The sequence below is a fragment of the Ceraceosorus guamensis genome (assembly GCF_003144195.1).
Source record: "Ceraceosorus guamensis strain MCA 4658 unplaced genomic scaffold IE81scaffold_19, whole genome shotgun sequence".
NCBI classification, from domain to species: Eukaryota; Fungi; Basidiomycota; class Exobasidiomycetes; order Ceraceosorales; family Ceraceosoraceae; genus Ceraceosorus; species Ceraceosorus guamensis.
This window is the reverse complement of record NW_020290014.1, coordinates 281,687-300,545: the sequence shown is the minus strand read 5'-3', so window position 1 is coordinate 300,545 and position 18,859 is coordinate 281,687. Positions and strand designations below refer to the sequence as shown.

Here is an 18,859-nt window from a genome sequence, read left to right as displayed (position 1 = left end):
GAATCACATTGGCGCACGCTCGGTTATTGCCCGCGCGTATGGCCGTTGCCGCGGCCGCGAGCATGCCGATGCAAGCCTTCATTACCATCATATGCAGCAGGAATTCCTGCCCAGAGTCGTTCGTGAGTGAATCTCTGGACCTCCATTCTGATTCACGATTCTGATTAACTAGCAAGCAGGCGCATCAACTTTTGCACTCACACTGCACCATGCACAGGCTCGACAGCCTCAAGCAAAGTGCATCTCCATCCTCTTACTACTATATGCATGCGTCTGAGTTACGATCAGGGCGGGCGGGCAAGGTTGCTCGTCACTCGATCATCATTGCTGATGATCTGACTCCACGTGGCTGTGGCTTCGACGCGCGGGTGGCGTTTAATGTGGCCGGGCGGCACTCGATCAAGAGATGCGCGACGGATGATGTCCCATCGCCATCGTCTATCCCGCCCTCGGCTATCGCGCGATCATCCCTTTCGATCAATTCACATTCATCAGCTTCACGATTGCTGCTACCGCGGTACATTGCGATGACTTGAATGTTCCGCCCTCCACGTCTTGCTGCTAGGCCTCGCCAACATTCTCTGCAAGCCGACGACTTGATTCGTCATGACCACCAAAAATGTGATCGAGGAGGCGAACAGCACAGACATTGCGCCGAATGGCCTACCGGCAGGTTGCCGTCTAGCAGAACTGGTCCAGTACGACTGCGCGCTCAAAGGTGAGCAGGTGGTGTGCAAGCCCATCGAGCGCATCTTCAAAGTGTAAGTGCAGCCATCCATCTCCCGCACATCACTGGGATTTTGCTGACCCCCCCCTTTTTTTCTGTTCGCATCAGATGTTCGGGTCGACCTGCAGTAGAGGTCACGCGTGTTGTGGAATGGGATGCAAATGACAAGCCAGTGCTGCCAAAACGCTACAGGTCAGTGGTCTCGCCTTGTGCTCGAGGAGGGAATCCTGTGCTTCAGCTGCGCTTGGGTTTGATCGCGTGCCTGAAAGTCTGACAGCGCACCACAACGAGCTGCGCTGACGGTCTCGCGCGCGCCGTTGCACCTCTCGGCCTGGTAGGGACGTCACGCCAATGTCGCATCATTGGAAGGACTTTCGCAAGACAGCGTAGTCCATCTTCAGAGGAGAGCGAACCGGCACAGACCACGTTGATATCCGCGCAGAGTGCCACCCGTGCGCAGATGCCATCTTCGCACGGAAGCAATCACGCTGCACAGGTCAACGAGGCGGTCAGGGACTGATTGCGTGGAAGCATGGAGTCGCAACACCGCGCATCAAGCGGACAGACAAAGCACGCCCACAAAAGAAGCTGATGAGCCGCATTTACACGGCGCTTTGGCGGGACGAAGTGGGCTAGACAAACGGAAACAGTTCATAACAGGGAAAGCCTTCAGATTTCTCTTTCTCTCCCCTGCTTGAAGCGGCCTCTTGCACATACTTACTGCAGACTGCGCAAGGGGCTCTTCAGTGCGCACGGCACAATCTCCACGTCGGCTCAGATGCGGGTCACGGAGCGGGCTGAGAAGCTGGATGCTGCACATTCCATTCCAGTCGGATCGGTAGCTAGCCATGATGCGGAGCAAAATTCGGGAATCCAGTACGAAACTCAGACGGATCCGCTTGACGCTCCTTTCTCCGCCACGAGCTTCTCGCTGAGGTCCCAGAGATCCTTGGCAAGATCCTCGTCGCGTGAATACTTGGTGTCTTGTCCTTCCAGACCAAACGTAACGCGATAGGCATCCCAAGAATCCTCCTTCTCCAGATTGGGGCTCGTAGCAGCATACAAGCTGGCAAGTGCTCCTTCCGACACGCTCGCAAAGATCTTGGGTGCGATGGGAGCCAATGGTGTACCCTTGTAGAGGTCAGAGGCGATAAAGCCAGGGTGCACCGCGGTGGCCCTGACGCTTGCGCCATGTCGACGATTGAATTCTCGCACCATCAGGAGATTGCTGAGCTTGCCTTGACTGTATCGCATGTACTTGCCCAACTCTCCAATGCCCATCTTGCGATTGACATCGTCGAGCGATTTGAATTTCGGCTCCAAGGCTGGGTTCGCGCTGATGAATTTGTGCGCGATGCTCGTCAGGTTGACGATGCGCGCTGGATGAGGGGCTGAAGCTTTGCCGGCAGCTTCCAGGGCGGGCAAGAGACCTTGGATAAGGGCAAAGTGGGTCAAGTGGTTGACCTGGAAAGACTGCTCGATGCCGTCCTTTGTCAACTCGTAATCAGCGCCCATGATGCCAGCGTTGCACACGATGATATGCAACTGCGACTCTTTGGCAAGAAAGTCCTTCGCACATCTTGGTCCCGTCGAGAGGTCGCTCAGGTCCAGGTGAACATAGTCGAGCTGTAGCTCGGCAGGGCTCGAGCCCGTCGCACCGGCCGCGCTTGCATCCTGAGCTTTCTGTCCAGCGTCGCTGGTATTGCCCTGCGAGGCGGATTCTGCGTGCTCCTTGCGTAGCTGTGCGATGGCACCCTGAGCTTTCGACTCTGTTCGCGATGCCATGTAGACTTTGGCGCCGGCATGCGCCAGTGCTCTTGTCGTCTCAAGACCGATGCCAGCGTGTCCGCCCGTCACGATGGCGATCTTGCCGTTCAGCGGTGGAATCTATTGGACCAAGCAGGCACATCAGCGACGACGCAAAGCGACACTGAGCCCGCATCGCGGGATTTGGGCACGATTGCTTGATGGCTTGCACTACCCCTTCTTGTCTTGCACCGCCTCATTCAGCGAGAGGGGGGAGAGCGAGCAGTGATATTGGCTAGAAGATTCGTGATTGCAAAATATGCGCCCGTATGCCTGTCTCCCGACTCCCGCACAGCCTGCGCGCGCGCCCCCCCTCTCATCTACGTGATGTCGCGGTCGCGCAATTCCTCCACTCACCTGGTCCACCGAGAATTTCTGCTGTTCCTGATGATCCGCGGAAGTCATTTTGAAGTTTCTTGCTGCAATACGAACCGTCAATATCGTAGTAGAGAGTCGCAGTCAAGAGTGTATGTTGGTGTGTGTAGGGAGCATGTGTAGCGAAGCGGTGATGGCGCGGGTGTTCTGCTTTACCCTGCTTCTTGGGTGGTGCAAGAGACTTGCTGTACGGTATGCCTTTTGGCTTGCATCACCGCTTCACGCTGTTCCGCGCGACGATCGACTCGTCCCCCACTTGGCCTCCCGCTCGACGCTAGCGAGAGCCAGCCAGGCTCAGGCTCCACACGTCGAAGATCAAACATGTGAAAGCGAGCGTGCACAGAACAACTCAGTCGCTGCTGCTGATGTGGGTGTAGACAAACGCCCGCGCGCTCCTGCTGCTGTACTTCCACGCCGGCGTCTCGTACGTGTACCACAGCGGAAGCTCGCATGTGATGGCAACGCGGGGCTCCACATGCAGCAGCAGCATCAAGAAGCGCTTGTGCGCGCATGCTCGACGTGCTGCTGCTGCTGCTGAGCTCTTCGCCGAGCGTGAGTCGTGAGTCCACGATCACGGACAGGCGTGCGTAGCCCCGTCGTCACGCTGCATAGATCACTCAATTCAAGCCTAAAGTCGTGAGTCTGCAGCGGATCGTGGGACAGCTGAGCGTGGTGGGTCACAGCACAGCCCTGCTGATTGAAGGAGACACATATGCTGGCTGACACGAAGCTTGGCGCAGTGTGAGTCACAGGCAGCTCGAAGGCTCGTTTCCGGAACGTGTCCACTACGCGTCACGAGTGTATGCTACTCATGTTCAGACCGCTCGACAAACGCCATCCTCCACCTTCAGGCGCCACGCTCGCTTGCCCAGTCTAAGACTAAACGGTCTGCTCATATAGCTCTGATTGTGTGTGTGTGAATTGGACAAAGACTCATATGTCGAATGGCTGATTGTGGATGTGGATGTGGATGTGGATGTGGATGTGGATGTGGATGTGGATGTGGATGTGGATGCAGATAAATGTTTGTGCGTGGTGGTCAATTGTGACTTCGGAGACTCCTCATGAAACGACCGATGCTGGAGTCGGAGCCCCACAAATAAGCCGCGAGCCGGCTGTCAGCTCATCGCTCAGGGCGTGTTGGACTGCCATGTTAGGCTGTCGGAGTGCAACCTCCTCAATTCTGGAGTCTTTTCGTTTCTTGGCCTTGACCGTGAGCTTGGATGCGAGACTAACGATGTGTCCTCGTCTGCTCTTGCAAGCGTTTTCTTTGCGGAGCCAACACCTCTTCTGGCCGCCATCGCTGCTGATCCGCTGTGACCGGAGCTCGAGACGCATCTTCGCGCGTCCAGCGAGTGACTCGTCGACTTTCTTCCTCGTCGCTAGAATCCCAATCTGCCTTTCTCTTTGCTGTGCGAGACGACGTATCTTTATTCGGTTCTTGGTTAGGTGCTTCCAAAACTCCAAAAGGGAAGGGTTGGCTCTCATCCTCGTCATCATCGTCTGACCATGCCTCCATCATACGATGCAAGCGAGCATGAGGTCCCGTGGCGCCTGTTCCCTGGTGTTGGGCAGATGTGGACCTGGACGCTGCGGCTGCTGCAATTTCCGCTGCAAAGAGATTTGGCCTGGGTTTAAGGGACTTGCGCTCGGCGCAGTGTGCCTTATGCCCACACTCCTCCCGTATCGTCTCATCCCACTCCAGTCCTGCATCTGATGCTTGGAAATTCGCGCTTGGCTGATCGTAAGCATTCGCCAAGGGATGCTCGACCATGACGTCGCCATCTTCGTACTCGTAGCTGAAAGCGCGAGTAGAAGCGTTCGTTGCGGGAGGCGAGAAAGGTGCGTACTTCTCTGGGGAAGGCGGAGAGACAGGCGCGTACTTTTCCTGAGGCGGCGACAAGGCCGCGCGTGCTTCTCGAGGTGACAATGGTGCTGACGTACCCTCTTCACAACATGGCGGCGAAGCACGAGCGCACTGCACTCCTCGATGATTCCCCGAGCGTGATCGTCTGACTCGCTTGGTAGTCTTGCCGCAGCCTTCAGGAAAGAGCAAGCGGGGCACGATTTCCTCATCATCCGAATCGTCCATCTGTGGGGTTGGATAAGTTACGCGCTGACCGCGACTGTCAGGGAGCGAGCGCGAATTAGCATTCATCCGCCAGGCGCTCTAGGCTCTGCTTCGAAACTCACAAGACGAATGTGCGAAAGTTGGGGTTCCAAGCAACTTTGATCCTTCGACCTCCCAGCTCAGTAGGTCCATCAAGCGGATTATCGTCGTCCTCCTCGACAATTTGCGGCGATGCTGTGTGCCGTCTTGGTGGATTGAAGACAGTCTCCTCATTGTTGAGTTGCGTTGCAACATCTGCAAATGTTGCCGAAAGTTTGGTCTCTGGACCGAGTGCATGCTTGCTGTGATCGTCTGGACTGGCAGCACGGCTACCCGAACGGCCGCTATCGGGCGGAGACGGATACCCATAGATGCCTTCCACTGAGCACTGGCGGCCCACATTCGATGCTTGCGCGCGATGTGACGCCTCTGCGTGAGCGTGCACTGCTCGGCGAATATGTGTCATGGCGGAGACTGTATTAGAATTTGACAAAGGTGCTGCTCGAAGGGCGCACTTCTGCAGGTGGATGCAAGATGGGGCAAAGGGAGGGCCTAAGAGCTCGGTGGTCGATGGCGGAATGCTCGTGGGTGCGGTCGAGGTCGATTTGCATGCGCGATTGAGATATCGCTGGGCATCGTCATCACGAATGTGAATTAGGAGACGCCACCACGAATTGGGAGACGCCAAGGAGCTTCGCGTGATGCTGCTCTAGCTGCCTGTGCTACACTCGCGACACATGACGCGTCGCGAAGACACGTCCTACAAGCAACGCGTAAATTGACGCGTTGAACTTGACGCGTCCGCCGCACGACTTGGCGCGTCTCGTCACGCGTGCGAAGTCGGCATTGTGGTAATGATCCAGATTCGCGATTCTTGATTGTAGGCAAGATCGATAAGAATCAACAAGGGTTGCCTGCTCGACCGTCACAGAATGCTCTCTCTCGCTGGCCACCATCTGAGCAGATGGCAAGCTATCACAACAAGCCAGATTTCCTGCCCCTTTTGATCGCGCTCAAGAAGAATGGCTCCTCATCGCGGCGGCAGCCCTCACGCCCAGATCTGACCATCTCACATGTGTTTCAAGGTTCTCTACGATCTACATTGTGAATGGCAGCAATTCTCTTGCTTTGTAGACCATGCTGTCATTGCCGCTTCGTCGACCTTCGCAATTTACTGAGCTCCAGCGAGTTTCTGCGATCAGATGCGTTCATTGTTGAGCCAGCGGTGGAGAAGCTGAAGGCTCTCTTTGGGGCGATCGTAGGGAACCATGTGACCGGCTCCCAGAACCGTTGCCCACGTCAAATTGCCACCTTGCTGCACTTCACCAGATTCATGACCATCCACAAGCCATTGCTAGAGAAGATGAAGCGTACACAACGCGAGCCGCTGTCAGCGCCGCGATCAAAAGCGTTCTTGCAAGACAACTCACGTAATTTTTGGCTTTATGGAACTCTTCGGCGTGAGTCCATGGCATGTTCATGACCCATGCCTTGTTACCAAGCCAATTGCAGATCCAATCAAGTGTTCTGCAATCAAGCAGTCCCGCGTGAGCCTCGACGCTTAGTCTCTTGCGTTGAGCGCACTCACCCGACGTAGATGAGAACTTTGTAGCCGCGCTCCAGGAGACCAGAAATGTAGAGAGTGTTATCTACGAGCCAGTCTCCACTCTTCCCGAAGCCTTCGTGCACCTTTTCATTGCAGCTGTGAGGCGATCAAGCGTTGGTCAGAATGGATGTGGGTGTCAAGACACCTGAGATGCTTCATCCGGCACTCACGTGGTGTACTTGCCGGCTTCTGGTGCAACACCGAGCAATTCGCGCACGTCCTCGCGATTCAGGTACGCAGTGATATCTCCCACGATTGGATAACACAAGCTGCGGAGTCGAGGCGTCAGCAAGCTTCAAGCAAGCCTGGATGTCCGTAAGACTCACTTCGGCTCAAGGCCAACCTCGCAGCCATCGTTGACGTTGTAGGGGTTTCTAAGCGTTTGCTGATAAGGTCCCCCGAGCTTTTCCAAGCACGTGTCAAAAGCATTTTGGCACAGGGCGACGTCGTGCGAGTCCCGGCACTGCAGAGCAAAGCTCAAGTCAGTGGACGAGATCGGATGCTTGATGTGATTCGGAACTCACCGCATGTGGCAGCCATTTCTCGCATTTTTGCTTCCAACTAAATCAAGCAATCAAGATGATCTATCAGCAGGAAAGCCACTCCAATCAACACCGCATGACTCACAACTTCATCTCCTTGCAGGTGCGAATGTCGAGATATAGCTCGTTGCCGCCCTTGGCGGTGCAAGTGCTGCCGACAAACGCTCAGCGTCAGACTCCCGGGCAGTCCACCGCGGCCTTGAAGCCTCCGTACTGCACTCACAAGTCGTAATAGCTCAGAGTCTGCGCTACGTCGTCTGTTAAGCCATTGCCGATGGCCACGCGCTTCAAGTTGATCAATTCCCCGCGAGAAAGTTTCTTGTGGTGACGCGCAGCTTTGTTCTCCAGGGCGAAGTTGCGATCAGCGATTTCCGCAGCATAGCGTGGAATGTATCGACCGCCGTAACTTTCTCCAGTCATGATGAAGTCGTTGTCCACGAAGCGGTCAAACGCAGATAGGAATAGGCGCAGGAACTGGGAGACGTCGTCGTTGGTGTCATCAGCATACTTGGCATGCGAGACATGACTTGGACTGTAACGCACCTTGTATAGATCCTTGGCCCCCTGATCCGAATCGTACACCAAGTCACCGAAGCGCGCGTAGGAGTAGCCAACACCTGGCAACGAGAGTTTGAAGGGTCAGCGCAAAGCTGCGCTTTCTGTCACGCAACTCCTTCCGTAGCACTCACCAACCGGCTGATCGATGAAGATGACGTTCGCCTTGGCATTCCACCCGTACGGGTTGACTTCCGTGCCGTTGATGGGTGGCCCATCGATGCGAGCGCCTGTTCCCCCAGAGTCTTTGACGCGGCAAGGGCCGAGTTCTTGGAACAGTCCGATCGCAGAGGAGCAGCCGGGTCCTCCATTGGTCCAGCTTACCGGGAAAGGGTGCGGACGTGAGCTCCTTGCTATCTACACCATAAGCTCTTAAAGTGGCTACACTCACAGGATGAGCGGGTCCTTGCTTGGCTCGCTGCGAGACTCGAAGAAGTAGAAGAAGAGCGACTTGCCCGTGATGGTGTCGATGTACCCACTCCAGCTGGTCACGCTAGGGTCGCAAAAGCTCTCATTGGCGCCGAACACCTGACCACTGTTCTTGCCAGCAGAGATACGCTTGATTCGGACGCTGATCTCTGGGAACTCCGAGTGGGTCAGAACAGTGTGCTTGGAGCCTTGCTGAGCGATCAGCTGCTCTACGGTCATCGACGCTCCTTTGTCGCTTCTGGACGAAGTTGCAAATGGCAGCTCAACTCGCAACGGGCCTTGCGATGCGGACTGAAAGCCCTGGCTTGGATCTGCGAACGCCTCTTGAGCATCCACCGACACACCAACTGCTGCCGGCGATGCTACATCAGCATATTGGGTGAACGGCACTTGGGCAGCTGCTGCGCTCGCTACCAAAGCAGCGAGCAGAAGGGAAAGGGTGTGCATGATCAGTGAGGCAAGTTCCAAAGCACAGAGAAGAGTTGCGAGTGTGGAAGGGGTGCGATGGTGGTGGAGTGTGGGTGGGGTCGAGATGGGCAGGTTGTCAAGACTCAGCAAGCATTTGTAGGTCGGCCAGCGCTGGGGCAGCGCTTGTTTCGGCGGTTGCTCCGTTGCTACGTTCCTGCTTACCATGCGTCGCGCACGCTTGCCTGCCAGCTCCGTGCGTGGTGTTCCTGCCCTGCCTATCCCCACCTTATAGAGCTTGTCGCAGACGGCCTTTCGGCTCTTGGTCCGCTGCGCAACTGAGCAAGATGATAACAGCTAGGCGAGCTACTCGTATAGTACCTGTATACTCACGACTGAGTGACTCGTGACTGTATGCAGAAGACAGCGAGCGCACAGACGAAGAGGGTCCTCCCGGCAGCCGTCATGCACTGCACTGACGACTGCACCAGGTGCATGAGAATTGAGAAGGGCTGCTGCAGATGGATGATCTGAGCGCGCGCGCGCGCGCGACCCTTGCAGTCGTGATTTGTGAGTTGCGAGCTATAGATACTGCTGCATGCTGCCGAGAACAATCGTGGCGTAGTGCGATCAAGCCCACTTTTTATCGCGGGCATAGCGCAGTCGACTCACAGGTCGTGACTACTCGTGACTATAGCATATACTCAAGACGCATCAGTCAAGTGACTTACGACTCGTGACTCGTCAGTGGTGAGTCTTGAGTGCCTTCAATCACAAATCTGAATCGTGAATATATCATAATGCGCGCACGCTGCGTGCACATGTATACCGCGATTTCACTTGGCCCTTCCTCTGCGCGCACACGTAGATTACACGGAAGCTCATCACCGGAAGCTTGCAACACCATCTCGAAATCTTGCAGCGGGGTCCATCAACTACGGGCTGACGCTCTCAACGCGCAGACTAAAGCGAGCTGCATCGATCTCCTCCAAGCCTGTGTCCGTCCAGCTGGCAACACAAGGAGAGAGAGGAGAGACAAAAGAGAGAGTGAGAGACGTGCAGAGCGCACACGATCCAGCTGGTCGCCTACCCTTTGCTTGCCAGCGAGCTCGCGAAGTCATGGCGGCCGCCAAGGGCAAAAAGGCCAATGGTACAAACAATGCTGCAAAGCCCCCAGCAAGCGGTGCGACCTCCACGAAGCTCTCTGAGGAAGCTTCCGCCGCTTTGCTAGGGGTGGCGCCTGATGCGACGAAATTGCCCGAAGCCCTCAAGGCCAATGCTCCGGTGGAAGGGACCACTGCAGGTGTGCCAGGCTCCAATGATGCTGCCGGCCATGTCTCACGAGCGCAAGTCCTCGTGACGAAGAGGATCAAAGCGCTCACAAAGAAGCTGGTGAGTGTGTGTGCCTCTGGAGAGGATCGACCTTGCGTTTGGGTTTCAATCAGCAATGCGCTGGCTGAATGTCGTGCTTGCTCTTCAGCAACGGATGGAGAGCTATCTGAACGCGGCTCCGGAGACCCTTGACGCCAACCAGAAGAAGAGTCTTGCATCTAGATCTGTCATGGAGGCAGTCGTTGCCGAGCTTCAGGAAGTGGTCAAGCAGCTTGCAGCTACGGAGTCCGAGCAGAAAGCATCTACAGATGCAGACAAGAAGGTCCAGATCGAAGTTGCCGCCGCTGTAGCCCGGGTGAGTGGAGATTCACATGGCGCCTTCTACGATGTTCATACTGAAACGTAGAGCATCATGAACGCTACGCCAACAGGACGAAGCACCGAGCCATCAATCCCTTCAAAGGTCCTTCTTTGCATTGCATTCATACATCGCCGATCGAGCCGGCTGGTCGGGCGCTCCTCCGTCGTTTGCGCCTCGCAGTGTGCCTGCTGCATTGGAGAACATCTCCGGAGACACGACCCAAGCGATCAGAATCCTCTTCTTGCGTCTCACTGCGCTCCCAACTTCCGACGATGTGGCCTCGGCAGCTGCAGAGGGGGAGATGGAAAGACGCTTGCAAGACGCCCAGAGGGCTCTGGACAGCTTGGTAAACTCGTCTAATGAGGCCATTGTACCAAGACTGACGCCCACTTGTAAGTGATCTTCCACAGAGCTGCGCTTCTAGCGTCACGAAGCTCACAGGCTTCACGTGGGCCAATTCTAGATTCGCAAGTGGTCGATTTGATCAAAGCCCTCGAGAAGCCATCTGCTCCTGCTGTTGCTGCTTCTGAGCCAGCCCCGTTGGTGAACGGCAGCCTGCATCAAGAGGACGTAACACAATCGAGCTTGAACGCTGCTCAAGACGGCGTCAACTCTCATGGGCGCGCTTCGAACGGCATCAGCTTCTTGCAAGCATCTGAAGTTGGTACTAGCAACCCTGGCGAGGTGAGATGAGCAGCAGGTGTCCCGTGGTCTCAAACGAAATTTGAATGCAAATGTCTGACAACCTACGCCATCGCACGGACACGGCCAGTACAACGCACCGGTGCCAATTCTTCAGCCTGGCACAGGTCCGAGTGGCGTTCTTGCGCCCTCGACCTCCGAAACGGCACCGGAAGGTGGAGCAGCTGGTGACCTGGAGCCTCAACCTCACGTCTCGGCAGCTGATCCGGCGTCTGGCGCGTCAGAATCTGTGAACGTGGTGGCGGAAGCTGGCCAACAAGACGAGGTCCAAACGAATGGCAAAGCGGCGGCGGACACGCCCAAGTTTAATTGGGCTGACGACGAGGGGGACGACCTCGACGAGCCACCAGCAGAGTGGAGTACTCCGGCCACTGTAGCTGGTACACCGGCACGGGCTGCTAGCGGCACTGCCACGCCGCAGATATCTGCTCCTACCGTTTCCGCCGCTGTGAGCCAAAAAGTTGCTGCCGTGCAGGCTGATGCAGCTCCTTCAGGGATGCCCGCGAATGGGCAAGCTCCTGCGGATTCGTCGGCTGCTCCCACCATCGACGCTAAGGGTGTCAGGACCAGTGCAGCGCAAACACCGAACCGACCAAACGACCCGAGGCGGCCTGCGCGAATACCTCAAGTGGATGATGACGGGTTCGAGCAGGTGGTGTCGCGCAAAAATGTGCGTGCCAACGCCAACGAGCGAGGAGGTTATGCTGGACGTGGAGGAAGGGGGGACTTCAGGGCAAGAGGTAAGGGCGGCGATGCGAGAGGACGAGGCAGAGGTGGCGCGTCTGGAGGATGGGTCCCTCCTGCGCCGGGTGATCATCAGGGTCATCATTTGGGTGCTCAGAGGGGAAGAGGTGAGTCAGAAGAGCTTCGGCAATCATCGAAAGCTACTGATCCTGAATCGTGCGAACGTGCGCCTGCGTCCTTGAAGGGCAGACGCAAGGTCAACAGATGAGGGACAGAGGTCGCGGCGGACCTGATGGTTCGGCTGCAGCTGCGTTGAGGTGAATGTCGCTTTTCAGGGCATCGTCATCAACCGATTGCCCGAGTCAATACGATGCAAGCCTTTAGGGTCACATGCGATAGCCATCAGCGCGATCAAGCTCGATTGCCCCTGCCAGCCCTTCGGTGCTTTGTATACGCATTTGCGCATCACTGTCTGTACTTCTCTCCAATGACGCTGCCGAGCAGACTTGAGCTGTTCGCACAGCATAATCCAACCTGGCAAGAGTAACGCGTGAAACCAATCAGTGCCGTGCGTGCATTGGTGCCGAGAGGCCTTGTAATGAGGAGCGCCCAGCTGTACTCTTTGGCAAAACAATCTGTCATCCTCCTGACGAAGGCGTCCACGTGCACTCTGCTGCACGAGCGTTTGTATCGTTGAACGAGATTCACAAGGACGCAACAGCATGCATTCGGGTTTGTGGCGCCCGTTCTTGTCTATGCCTCGTCGGTTTCGCTGGCAGGAGGTGGTCTGGCCAACAATGACTCTCCTCGCGTTCTCGCCTGCATGTCCCACTTGGCCTAATCATCATGGAACATGAGAGTCGGGAGTTTGAAGATGGACACCAGCGTATGAAAAGGAGGGAGGGAAAAAGATTCAGCAGCGAGTTCAGCGAGTTTTGAGATGTAAAAGTCGCATCACAGTGCGCCAAAGTGCAAAGCAGAGTGAAGTGGGAATTTGAACGCGTGGGAAAGTTGGGCGGGTCCCTCGGTCAAAGGACTATAGCTCTCTTAAGGCTCGACGTTGACCGAACCGCGTCCCGGAACCGGGTGCGCGAATAAAGATCTCATCGCCCTTCCGTCACATCCATCTTCCAGCGACCTTGGTTCAACTATAACAACCCAAACGCGAGCAGCACGCTTTCCCCGACACCGGACGAAATGGCTTGGACCACCGCTTCGACTCACATCGGTGGCCTGCGCCAGCTTGAAAGTTCCATAAGGGATCAGAGCTCCAAGGACGAGCACGATCCAAGTGTTCCTAGGCGTCAATCTGAAACGCTCGTAAACAGTCTGTCTCTGCAGGCACAAGAGGGCGGGATGCCAGCGTTGTAATCAGCGGATGAGCTGGTGCCTGCCTATCATGGCACAGTGTAAACGCACCATGAAGCCCCATCGCTCGATGGCGGGATCCACCTTCACGGGCGAGTAGTGCCCTCCGCCTGCCATGATGTGATTGCTGGAGGTGCCTGATGGCTCTTTGTCAAAATGGCGCCTTTTGATCGATGACGCAAAATGCGAGGCCTTCGGTCGTTGTGGCTGCTTGTTCGATGTGTGGAAGTCGGTGCGACTGACGTAGGCCGAGACGATATAAGATCCACTACTCGCACGACCTGATGTGACTGTTGTGAGGTTGGGTTCTGAGCTCCAGAAAGTGCCCTGACTCCTCGGATTGGGAATTGATGTACCACATCGTAGCGCACGCACGATGTACGTGCACTCTTGACTGCAGCAGCCGGGGCGATGAGCTCTACACGCGCAGTGTAAGCACCACGTGGAGCGCCTGGCGCGCAGGCCAAGAGTCGTGAGTCCTTCCGCCTGCATGAAAGACCGTCGCGCTGCAGCATCACCAAGTCATGACTTCTCGCTTCAGATCTTCTCCGACTCACTCCTGACTGGCGCGCTGGCTCCCACCTTCGCTGACCTTGGCCGTAGCGCACTTGATCACATCTCTGTCAAGCCAATCCTCTTTGATTGCTGCTCCTTGCCGCGCCTGTCCTCTGAAAGCAGCTGGGTCCTCGCGGCTTTGCCAGGACACCCCGATTCCTTTCACCTAGCCAGGCGCAGCAGAACTTATCCTGCCATCATGTCCAGCGCCGCGCTCCTGAACTTTGGAGCTTCGACTTCACGTGCTTGTGCTGCGACGACGAGGACGGGAACGGGTGCGTTCGGGGTGCTGAAGACTTCCCGTGGTGCAGCCGCACAGCCCAAAGCCGAGCGGTCATTCCACTGCTGTCCACCTCAAATGAAAGCCCCCGTAAAGAAAGCTGCGCGTGAGTGATCGCAGCGTTCAGATTGGAGTCTTTATCTGCAAATCAGCTCACGAGCCTAGTGCACGAATGCTGTCCCATCCTGCAGAGAAGACACGCGTGGTTCGCAAATCCGGTACGGTCGCAGAGCGGCCTCGCGGTTCTGGGCCTCGAAGGGCAAACACGGCAGGAACTCATACCAAGCAGGCGCCTTTCTACGAGCTGAGCATCGTCAGATCCAACTTACCCGTCTTGGATGCTCAAGTCTACGCAGAAGGCAATGTCGGCAGGGCGTACGCGTGGAATGAGCAAATCACCAAATTCTCTAGGGAGACATTGTTGCCTCATCGCATTCAGCAGGATGTGCGTACTGCTGAAATGAGTTTCTCCCTCGAGTTGGTGCGCTGACTCCATGCAATGCTTGTATCTGTGTAGATCCCGAGGACCATCCTTCGCTCGACGACGCTTCAGCTTCAATCAGCTCTTGACCAAGCAGTAGCGTCAGTCGACAGTCCAAGACATTTGCTCGTTGGAGGGCCTTCCACGGGAAAGTCGCACATCCTGCTTCAAGCAGTGTCCTATGCGCTCGGCAAAGGGTACATTGTGGCGTACATCAAGAGCGGAATCAACTTGATTCGAGGAACATCGGCCTTCGTCTACGCGCCAAAGCTGCAAGTATATGCCCAAAGCTTCTTGGAGCGGCGTATTGCGGAGTCTTTGCGGGTGCAAGAATTGCTAGCAGAGGTGCCGGTGATCGAATCTCCGCTAAGGGAGCAAACAAAGGGTGCCTACTTCGGATCATGCAAGACGTTGGCATCCTTCGCGGCTTCAGACAAGACGCTTCCGGTCCCTCGTTCCGCAGCGTTTGCTCTTTTGCTGCAGAGCTTGAGCCAGCAGACCAAGGTGCCTTTCCTACTGGCGATCGACGAAGCTCAAGCTCTCTACATGCAGAGCGCATACACGGACGTAGATCATAAACCCCTTCAAGCTTGGGAGTTGTCTCTTCCTCGGACACTCTTGTCGGCCATGCAGCAGGGTCCGCAGCGGGGTGCGCTCATGGGCGCAATAGGCATGAGCTCTACGCAGTGGTATCCGACTCCGGCCCTCTTGAGATCCATCGACAGGCCCGATTTGGATCCTGCGGCCATGGGCTTGAAGAGATCTCTTCCTTACAACCCGTACACTCATGAGGAAGAGCTCAACGAAAAGCACGCCAAAGAAAGCAGGTGGTCTGCTCTGGATGTGCCTCCTCTTACTGATGTGGAGGCGAGAGGTCTGTGGGAGGTCAAGCGAAGGGAAGGCGGGTATTGGAGCAGTGAGTTGTTGCCTCCTCAGATGTCTGCGACGCCTCTTGTCTACACGCTTGTTGAAACAGTCTCTCTGCCTTCTTTGTAGCGCCAAACGATGAGCTATTCATCTCCAAATACCTAGAGTCTGCTGGCAATATCGGCGCTTTCTCAAAGAGTCTGGTCCGGACTTCCCTCTAACAGACGCTAATGAAAAGGGGTCGAAGTCAATCACGGCCATTTGTAGGGTAGCAGCTGCAATGTCATTGTATTGAAGGATGATAGAGATGCATCAGTCAGCAGCGCAAAGCCACGTCCGTCCTGTGAGCTGAGTTGATTAGAGGTACAATGATGGTGGCCGCTCGCAAAATTACGTCAACTCAAGACAGCCGCTCGGGTCCGGGAAGTCAGCCGCGGGGCTGTCTACGTTCTCTGAAAGCGCGCATATCTCTTTCTACGTCCTTTTCCATCTGCGCTTCTTCATCTTCCTCCCTCCGCCTTTCCCTCTCCTCGATCTCCCGAGTAATCTCCTCGAATCTGCCGCTTTCTTGCGCCGCTCGCACAGGATGGGATTGAGCCTTCACTACTCCGGTCTTGTCCAATCGATCAAACAGAGTAAACAGCTTTTCCGCTTCAATCTCTTTCTGCTCGTCTGACATTTTCGAGATCTCGTCGTTCGCAAGTTCGGCTGGAGTTGGATCGTATTGGCCGGTGATCGGGTTGATGGTCCGCTTTGGTCCGTTCTTGGCGGTGCTGGCATCTGACCTTGATTCGGCCGGCAAAGCGTACGCAAGATTTGCGGACATGAGAAAGCCTGCGCAAGGTCCGTAGCCAATTTCTGCCGTCATGACTTTCGCTGCAAAGAAGAACAATGTAAGTGACGAAAGGGGCGTGGGGCGCCCCCAGACTCGCAAAGCTCTTACGCGTACTCACGATCGCCATCGCAGACAGCCAGTAGCATCTCGCCCATCACGCGCGCAAGACGCGAGAGGAAGACAGAGCTCATCAAGCGGACACATCGTCCTGTGAGATCATTGCGCTTGTCGAGCGGTGAGGATCGGTCGCTGCGTGTGATGTGGTAGAAGAAGAGGAAGCTCGGCGCTTCAGCTGCGAGTCTCAGTCGTGACGCCCACAGATGTACTGACATGTCTGATGGAAGCAGATGTGCTCGCAGAGCAGCTCTGCAACGCTCATCCTCAGTTGCCAGCTTGCGCAAGAGGAGGATCAATGGTTGATGGTGGTCTTCGAGATCAACACCGTCCCTTGCGGCAGCGTGTTTGGCTTGGCTATCGTCACTGTCGTCAACTGCTGGGAAATAGCGCAGCAGGGCGCCGTCTAGCATATTGACTAGTACCGCCAAAATTGAGGGGGCTAAAGCGACACCTGAGCTACTGATGGTCGTTCCCATTTCACCAGTAGTGCTGGCTGTGTCAGGACCAGAAAGCGAAAGGTGCTGAGACAATGGCGAACTAGGAGTGCTGGAGCCTCCGAGTCGAGGTGACGCGGTGCTCGAGCTTTTCGGGAACAAGACATTCGTCACACGCCTAGCTGTGGAAGGTGATGCCGGTTGGCTAGTTTGCTCGTCATCGCTCCTTCCAGAGTCCCTCGAATTCCGTCGAATTGAGTACCAAGCTGCTCTATTGGCGCCGACGGGGCAGTTCAGTAGTACCGCTATAGCGTTCGTCATAGGAGGGGCCAATGGCAAGGAAAGTGGATCTGTAGCAGACAACAGCAACTGAATGGTGGGCTCGATGAGGCTGCAAGGTCACCCAGAAGTGAGTATGATGGGCGAATGCGATGACACGATCCCGGAGCTCAGCTCACCCTTCCAGCGCCGGGGACCAAGACTCGCCGATGACAGCCTTGTCTTTGGGCGGGTTTGTTCCATGACTAGCTTTCGCCTGTCGCGGATAGTACAGGGTCAGGTTGAAAGCAGCTTTAAGAGCCTCTGATGCTGCATTCCGCAAAGCCTCTTCCGAGCCCGGCACCGAGAGCTCGCCGGCGAGGGGTCCTGGGATCGCTTGATCAAGATGAAACGCAACATGCTGCAGAAGCTGCTTGAAGGAAGCGAGTTGCTGAGAGCTCAGCCTGGTGATTTTCCTGTCATGCGACGAGGTGCCGAACTCACCTCAGACAAAATACCAGGAGCATCAAACGTTTCGACGGCGGATTTGCAGAATTCAGCGTCAAACAGCGTCGCGTAGAAGAGCAGCCTTGCCGACAGGAAGAGAATTTCGGCAGGGGTCACAGAAGGATTCTATCAACGGCATACGAGCTTCTATCAGCTTTGAGGTGTCCTGCCACTGCTTCTGGACCACTACTCACCTGCAGCATCTGTAGCGCAATGCGCCCACCACCTATCTCCGGCGATCCGAAGCGCGAGCGCATGTCTTCGTGCAAATAGAGCGCATTGTTGATACATCTGAGGGCCATGTCAGACGTCCGCCACTGCTCGATGCTGATATGGTCTCGCATTACAAGGCTCCGACCATCATGTGAAGACGGCGATGCACTACGCTGCCGTGCTTCTCGGCTGCGGCTATCGGGCACTAGTCTGAGAGAAGCTTGCGACTTGTTCGAGCTGGATGAAGAGGTGCGCTGTCGGCTGGAGGGGGTTACGCGGCCAATGACGCGCTTCAATGCGCTCGAGATGGGAGCACCACTGTCCTTGTAGCCTTCGAGCGAGGGAGGCGGTCTATGGACGCACGCAAGAAGCGTCCGAAGCGACTGGCAAGGGCCACAAGGAGCAGAGTTATTACAGCAAGCATTACAATTCTCTTCAGCCCCCCGTCACTCACCTCCGGCTTTGCAACCTCGGCGCTGCCACCCGCAGACAGTCTTCCAATCTCTTTGAGTGTTCGCAAAGCTACCAACTTCGCGTGCTCATCTAACCCCAGGTCCTTGGCATTCTCTCCGCTTCTTCCCCGCCCAGCATCGCAAGAGTCATCACCTTCCACACTTGTTGCGGGAGAATGCGCAAGCTCCTCTAAGATTGCGCGTGCGGTTTTGCGCTGGACAGGTCCTGGAAGCTGTGACGCTCCGCTGGGTGCAGCTTCGAGGAATGCGGCGAGATCCCGAGTTGCTGCGTTGAGCGTCGCACTTGACGACGACTCCTTTGCTACCGATCCACTAGTGCACGTGCTCGCCGCATCGCTGCGCTCTGGATTCATCGGCTCGCGATGACCGAGTCGAGGAGGAGGGCGCTCCAGAAAAGAGATGAGGTGTGCTGCCATGTCGTCTGATTCTTTGAAGCAGACTGGGGCCTCCTAAGATCGCTTGAAGGCTCAACTGCAGGCCGTTGCAGGGTGCGAGCGCGCTGACTTGATGCAGTCGAGCGTGAACCTCAATACGGGTAGAGCTCGCACAGGGCTTGTGGACTTTAATGATTGCCGGGCGATGAGTCTCGCCAAAGACCGCACGACTCGTGTGTGCATGCGTATCGTATGTTCAATGTGCGCTTGGTGTACGTCAGCCGAGACGAGCGACACCAGACCAAGTTAGACTTGTAAGTGACGCGGAAACTGAATTTGGGACGTAGTGGCGAGTCCTACTCCCAGACTCCGGCACGCCACAGTACACGGGAATTGGAATGGGCGCAAGCAGGTTGTTCGAAAATGATGCCGGATGAGACTTGGCTGCCAAGGCGGGCACGGA

The 18,859-nt window shown here is 56.1% G+C and overlaps 8 protein-coding genes across 8 annotated transcripts; 3 read left to right on the top strand and 5 right to left on the bottom strand.

Moving 5' to 3' along the window:
• Positions 1-606: 606 nt before the first annotated feature.
• IE81DRAFT_346536 (hypothetical protein) lies at positions 607-1,247 on the top strand (the record flags this gene model as incomplete). The annotated part of the gene is made up of 3 exons (XM_025516052.1): positions 607-761; positions 836-975; positions 1,066-1,247. The coding sequence occupies 3 exons, from the start codon at positions 607-609 to the stop codon at positions 1,245-1,247; spliced, it is 477 nt and encodes a 158-aa protein (XP_025370704.1).
• Positions 1,248-1,531: 284 nt separating this feature from the next.
• IE81DRAFT_322398 (NAD(P)-binding protein) lies at positions 1,532-3,257 on the bottom strand. The gene is made up of 2 exons (XM_025513626.1): positions 2,891-3,257; positions 1,532-2,614 (listed from the first exon to the last, which is right to left on the bottom strand). Exons 1-2 carry the CDS (start codon positions 2,936-2,938, stop codon positions 1,613-1,615), a joined length of 1,050 nt encoding a protein of 349 aa, XP_025370703.1. The 5' UTR covers positions 2,939-3,257; the 3' UTR covers positions 1,532-1,612.
• Positions 3,258-3,796: 539 nt separating this feature from the next.
• IE81DRAFT_365762 (hypothetical protein) lies at positions 3,797-5,659 on the bottom strand. Its single transcript, XM_025516960.1, has 2 exons — positions 5,102-5,659; positions 3,797-5,034 (listed from the first exon to the last, which is right to left on the bottom strand). The coding sequence occupies exons 1-2, from the start codon at positions 5,482-5,484 to the stop codon at positions 4,140-4,142; spliced, it is 1,278 nt and encodes a 425-aa protein (XP_025370702.1). The 5' UTR covers positions 5,485-5,659; the 3' UTR covers positions 3,797-4,139.
• A 412-nt stretch (positions 5,660-6,071) lies between these two features.
• Positions 6,072-8,872, bottom strand: IE81DRAFT_322396 (hypothetical protein). The gene is made up of 11 exons (XM_025513625.1): positions 8,113-8,872; positions 7,856-8,040; positions 7,710-7,783; positions 7,390-7,640; positions 7,252-7,317; positions 7,149-7,185; positions 6,951-7,087; positions 6,795-6,893; positions 6,607-6,720; positions 6,449-6,545; positions 6,072-6,372 (listed from the first exon to the last, which is right to left on the bottom strand). Exons 1-11 carry the CDS (start codon positions 8,595-8,597, stop codon positions 6,217-6,219), a joined length of 1,701 nt encoding a protein of 566 aa, XP_025370701.1. The 5' UTR covers positions 8,598-8,872; the 3' UTR covers positions 6,072-6,216.
• Positions 8,873-9,250: 378 nt separating this feature from the next.
• On the top strand, positions 9,251-12,192 carry IE81DRAFT_365760 (hypothetical protein). Its single transcript, XM_025516959.1, has 6 exons — positions 9,251-9,947; positions 10,036-10,242; positions 10,319-10,640; positions 10,712-10,932; positions 11,021-11,801; positions 11,879-12,192. The coding sequence occupies exons 1-6, from the start codon at positions 9,675-9,677 to the stop codon at positions 11,953-11,955; spliced, it is 1,881 nt and encodes a 626-aa protein (XP_025370700.1). The 5' UTR covers positions 9,251-9,674; the 3' UTR covers positions 11,956-12,192.
• A 545-nt stretch (positions 12,193-12,737) lies between these two features.
• Positions 12,738-13,119, bottom strand: IE81DRAFT_346531 (hypothetical protein; the record flags this gene model as incomplete). Its single annotated transcript, XM_025516051.1, has 3 exons — positions 12,738-12,782; positions 12,859-12,969; positions 13,054-13,119. The coding sequence occupies 3 exons, from the start codon at positions 13,117-13,119 to the stop codon at positions 12,738-12,740; spliced, it is 222 nt and encodes a 73-aa protein (XP_025370699.1).
• A 416-nt stretch (positions 13,120-13,535) lies between these two features.
• On the top strand, positions 13,536-15,738 carry IE81DRAFT_365758 (hypothetical protein). The gene is made up of 4 exons (XM_025516958.1): positions 13,536-13,943; positions 14,029-14,282; positions 14,355-15,234; positions 15,315-15,738. Exons 1-4 carry the CDS (start codon positions 13,757-13,759, stop codon positions 15,404-15,406), a joined length of 1,413 nt encoding a protein of 470 aa, XP_025370698.1. The 5' UTR covers positions 13,536-13,756; the 3' UTR covers positions 15,407-15,738.
• Positions 15,464-18,628, bottom strand: IE81DRAFT_77642 (hypothetical protein). The gene is made up of 7 exons (XM_025517629.1): positions 18,004-18,628; positions 17,531-17,932; positions 17,334-17,462; positions 17,030-17,280; positions 16,351-16,962; positions 16,139-16,269; positions 15,464-16,061 (listed from the first exon to the last, which is right to left on the bottom strand). The coding sequence occupies exons 1-7, from the start codon at positions 18,436-18,438 to the stop codon at positions 15,613-15,615; spliced, it is 2,409 nt and encodes an 802-aa protein (XP_025370697.1). The 5' UTR covers positions 18,439-18,628; the 3' UTR covers positions 15,464-15,612.
• Between the last annotated feature and the right edge of the window lie 231 nt (positions 18,629-18,859).

Coding starts and splice junctions, on each gene's coding strand:
- IE81DRAFT_322398 (XM_025513626.1), bottom strand. CDS start 2,938: ATGACTTCCGCGGATCATCAGGAACAGCAGAAATTCTCGGTGGACCAG. Junction 2,615..2,890: donor AGAAATTCTCGGTGGACCAG/GTGAGTGGAGGA, acceptor TTGGTCCAATAG/ATTCCACCGCTGAACGGCAA.
- IE81DRAFT_365762 (XM_025516960.1), bottom strand. CDS start 5,484: ATGACACATATTCGCCGAGCAGTGCACGCTCACGCAGAGGCGTCACAT. Junction 5,035..5,101: donor AACTTTCGCACATTCGTCTT/GTGAGTTTCGAA, acceptor GCTCCCTGACAG/TCGCGGTCAGCGCGTAACTT.
- IE81DRAFT_322396 (XM_025513625.1), bottom strand. CDS start 8,597: ATGCACACCCTTTCCCTTCTGCTCGCTGCTTTGGTAGCGAGCGCAGCA. Junction 8,041..8,112: donor AGCAAGGACCCGCTCATCCT/GTGAGTGTAGCC, acceptor TTTCCCGGTAAG/CTGGACCAATGGAGGACCCG. Junction 7,318..7,389: donor ACTCTGAGCTATTACGACTT/GTGAGTGCAGTA, acceptor GTTTGTCGGCAG/CACTTGCACCGCCAAGGGCG.
- IE81DRAFT_365760 (XM_025516959.1), top strand. CDS start 9,675: ATGGCGGCCGCCAAGGGCAAAAAGGCCAATGGTACAAACAATGCTGCA. Junction 10,933..11,020: donor GTACTAGCAACCCTGGCGAG/GTGAGATGAGCA, acceptor GGACACGGCCAG/TACAACGCACCGGTGCCAAT. Junction 11,802..11,878: donor GGGTGCTCAGAGGGGAAGAG/GTGAGTCAGAAG, acceptor GCGTCCTTGAAG/GGCAGACGCAAGGTCAACAG.
- IE81DRAFT_365758 (XM_025516958.1), top strand. CDS start 13,757: ATGTCCAGCGCCGCGCTCCTGAACTTTGGAGCTTCGACTTCACGTGCT. Junction 13,944..14,028: donor CCCCGTAAAGAAAGCTGCGC/GTGAGTGATCGC, acceptor CCCATCCTGCAG/AGAAGACACGCGTGGTTCGC. Junction 14,283..14,354: donor CTCATCGCATTCAGCAGGAT/GTGCGTACTGCT, acceptor GTATCTGTGTAG/ATCCCGAGGACCATCCTTCG.
- IE81DRAFT_77642 (XM_025517629.1), bottom strand. CDS start 18,438: ATGGCAGCACACCTCATCTCTTTTCTGGAGCGCCCTCCTCCTCGACTC. Junction 17,463..17,530: donor TTGCGCTACAGATGCTGCAG/GTGAGTAGTGGT, acceptor TGCCGTTGATAG/AATCCTTCTGTGACCCCTGC. Junction 16,963..17,029: donor TGGTCCCCGGCGCTGGAAGG/GTGAGCTGAGCT, acceptor GTGACCTTGCAG/CCTCATCGAGCCCACCATTC.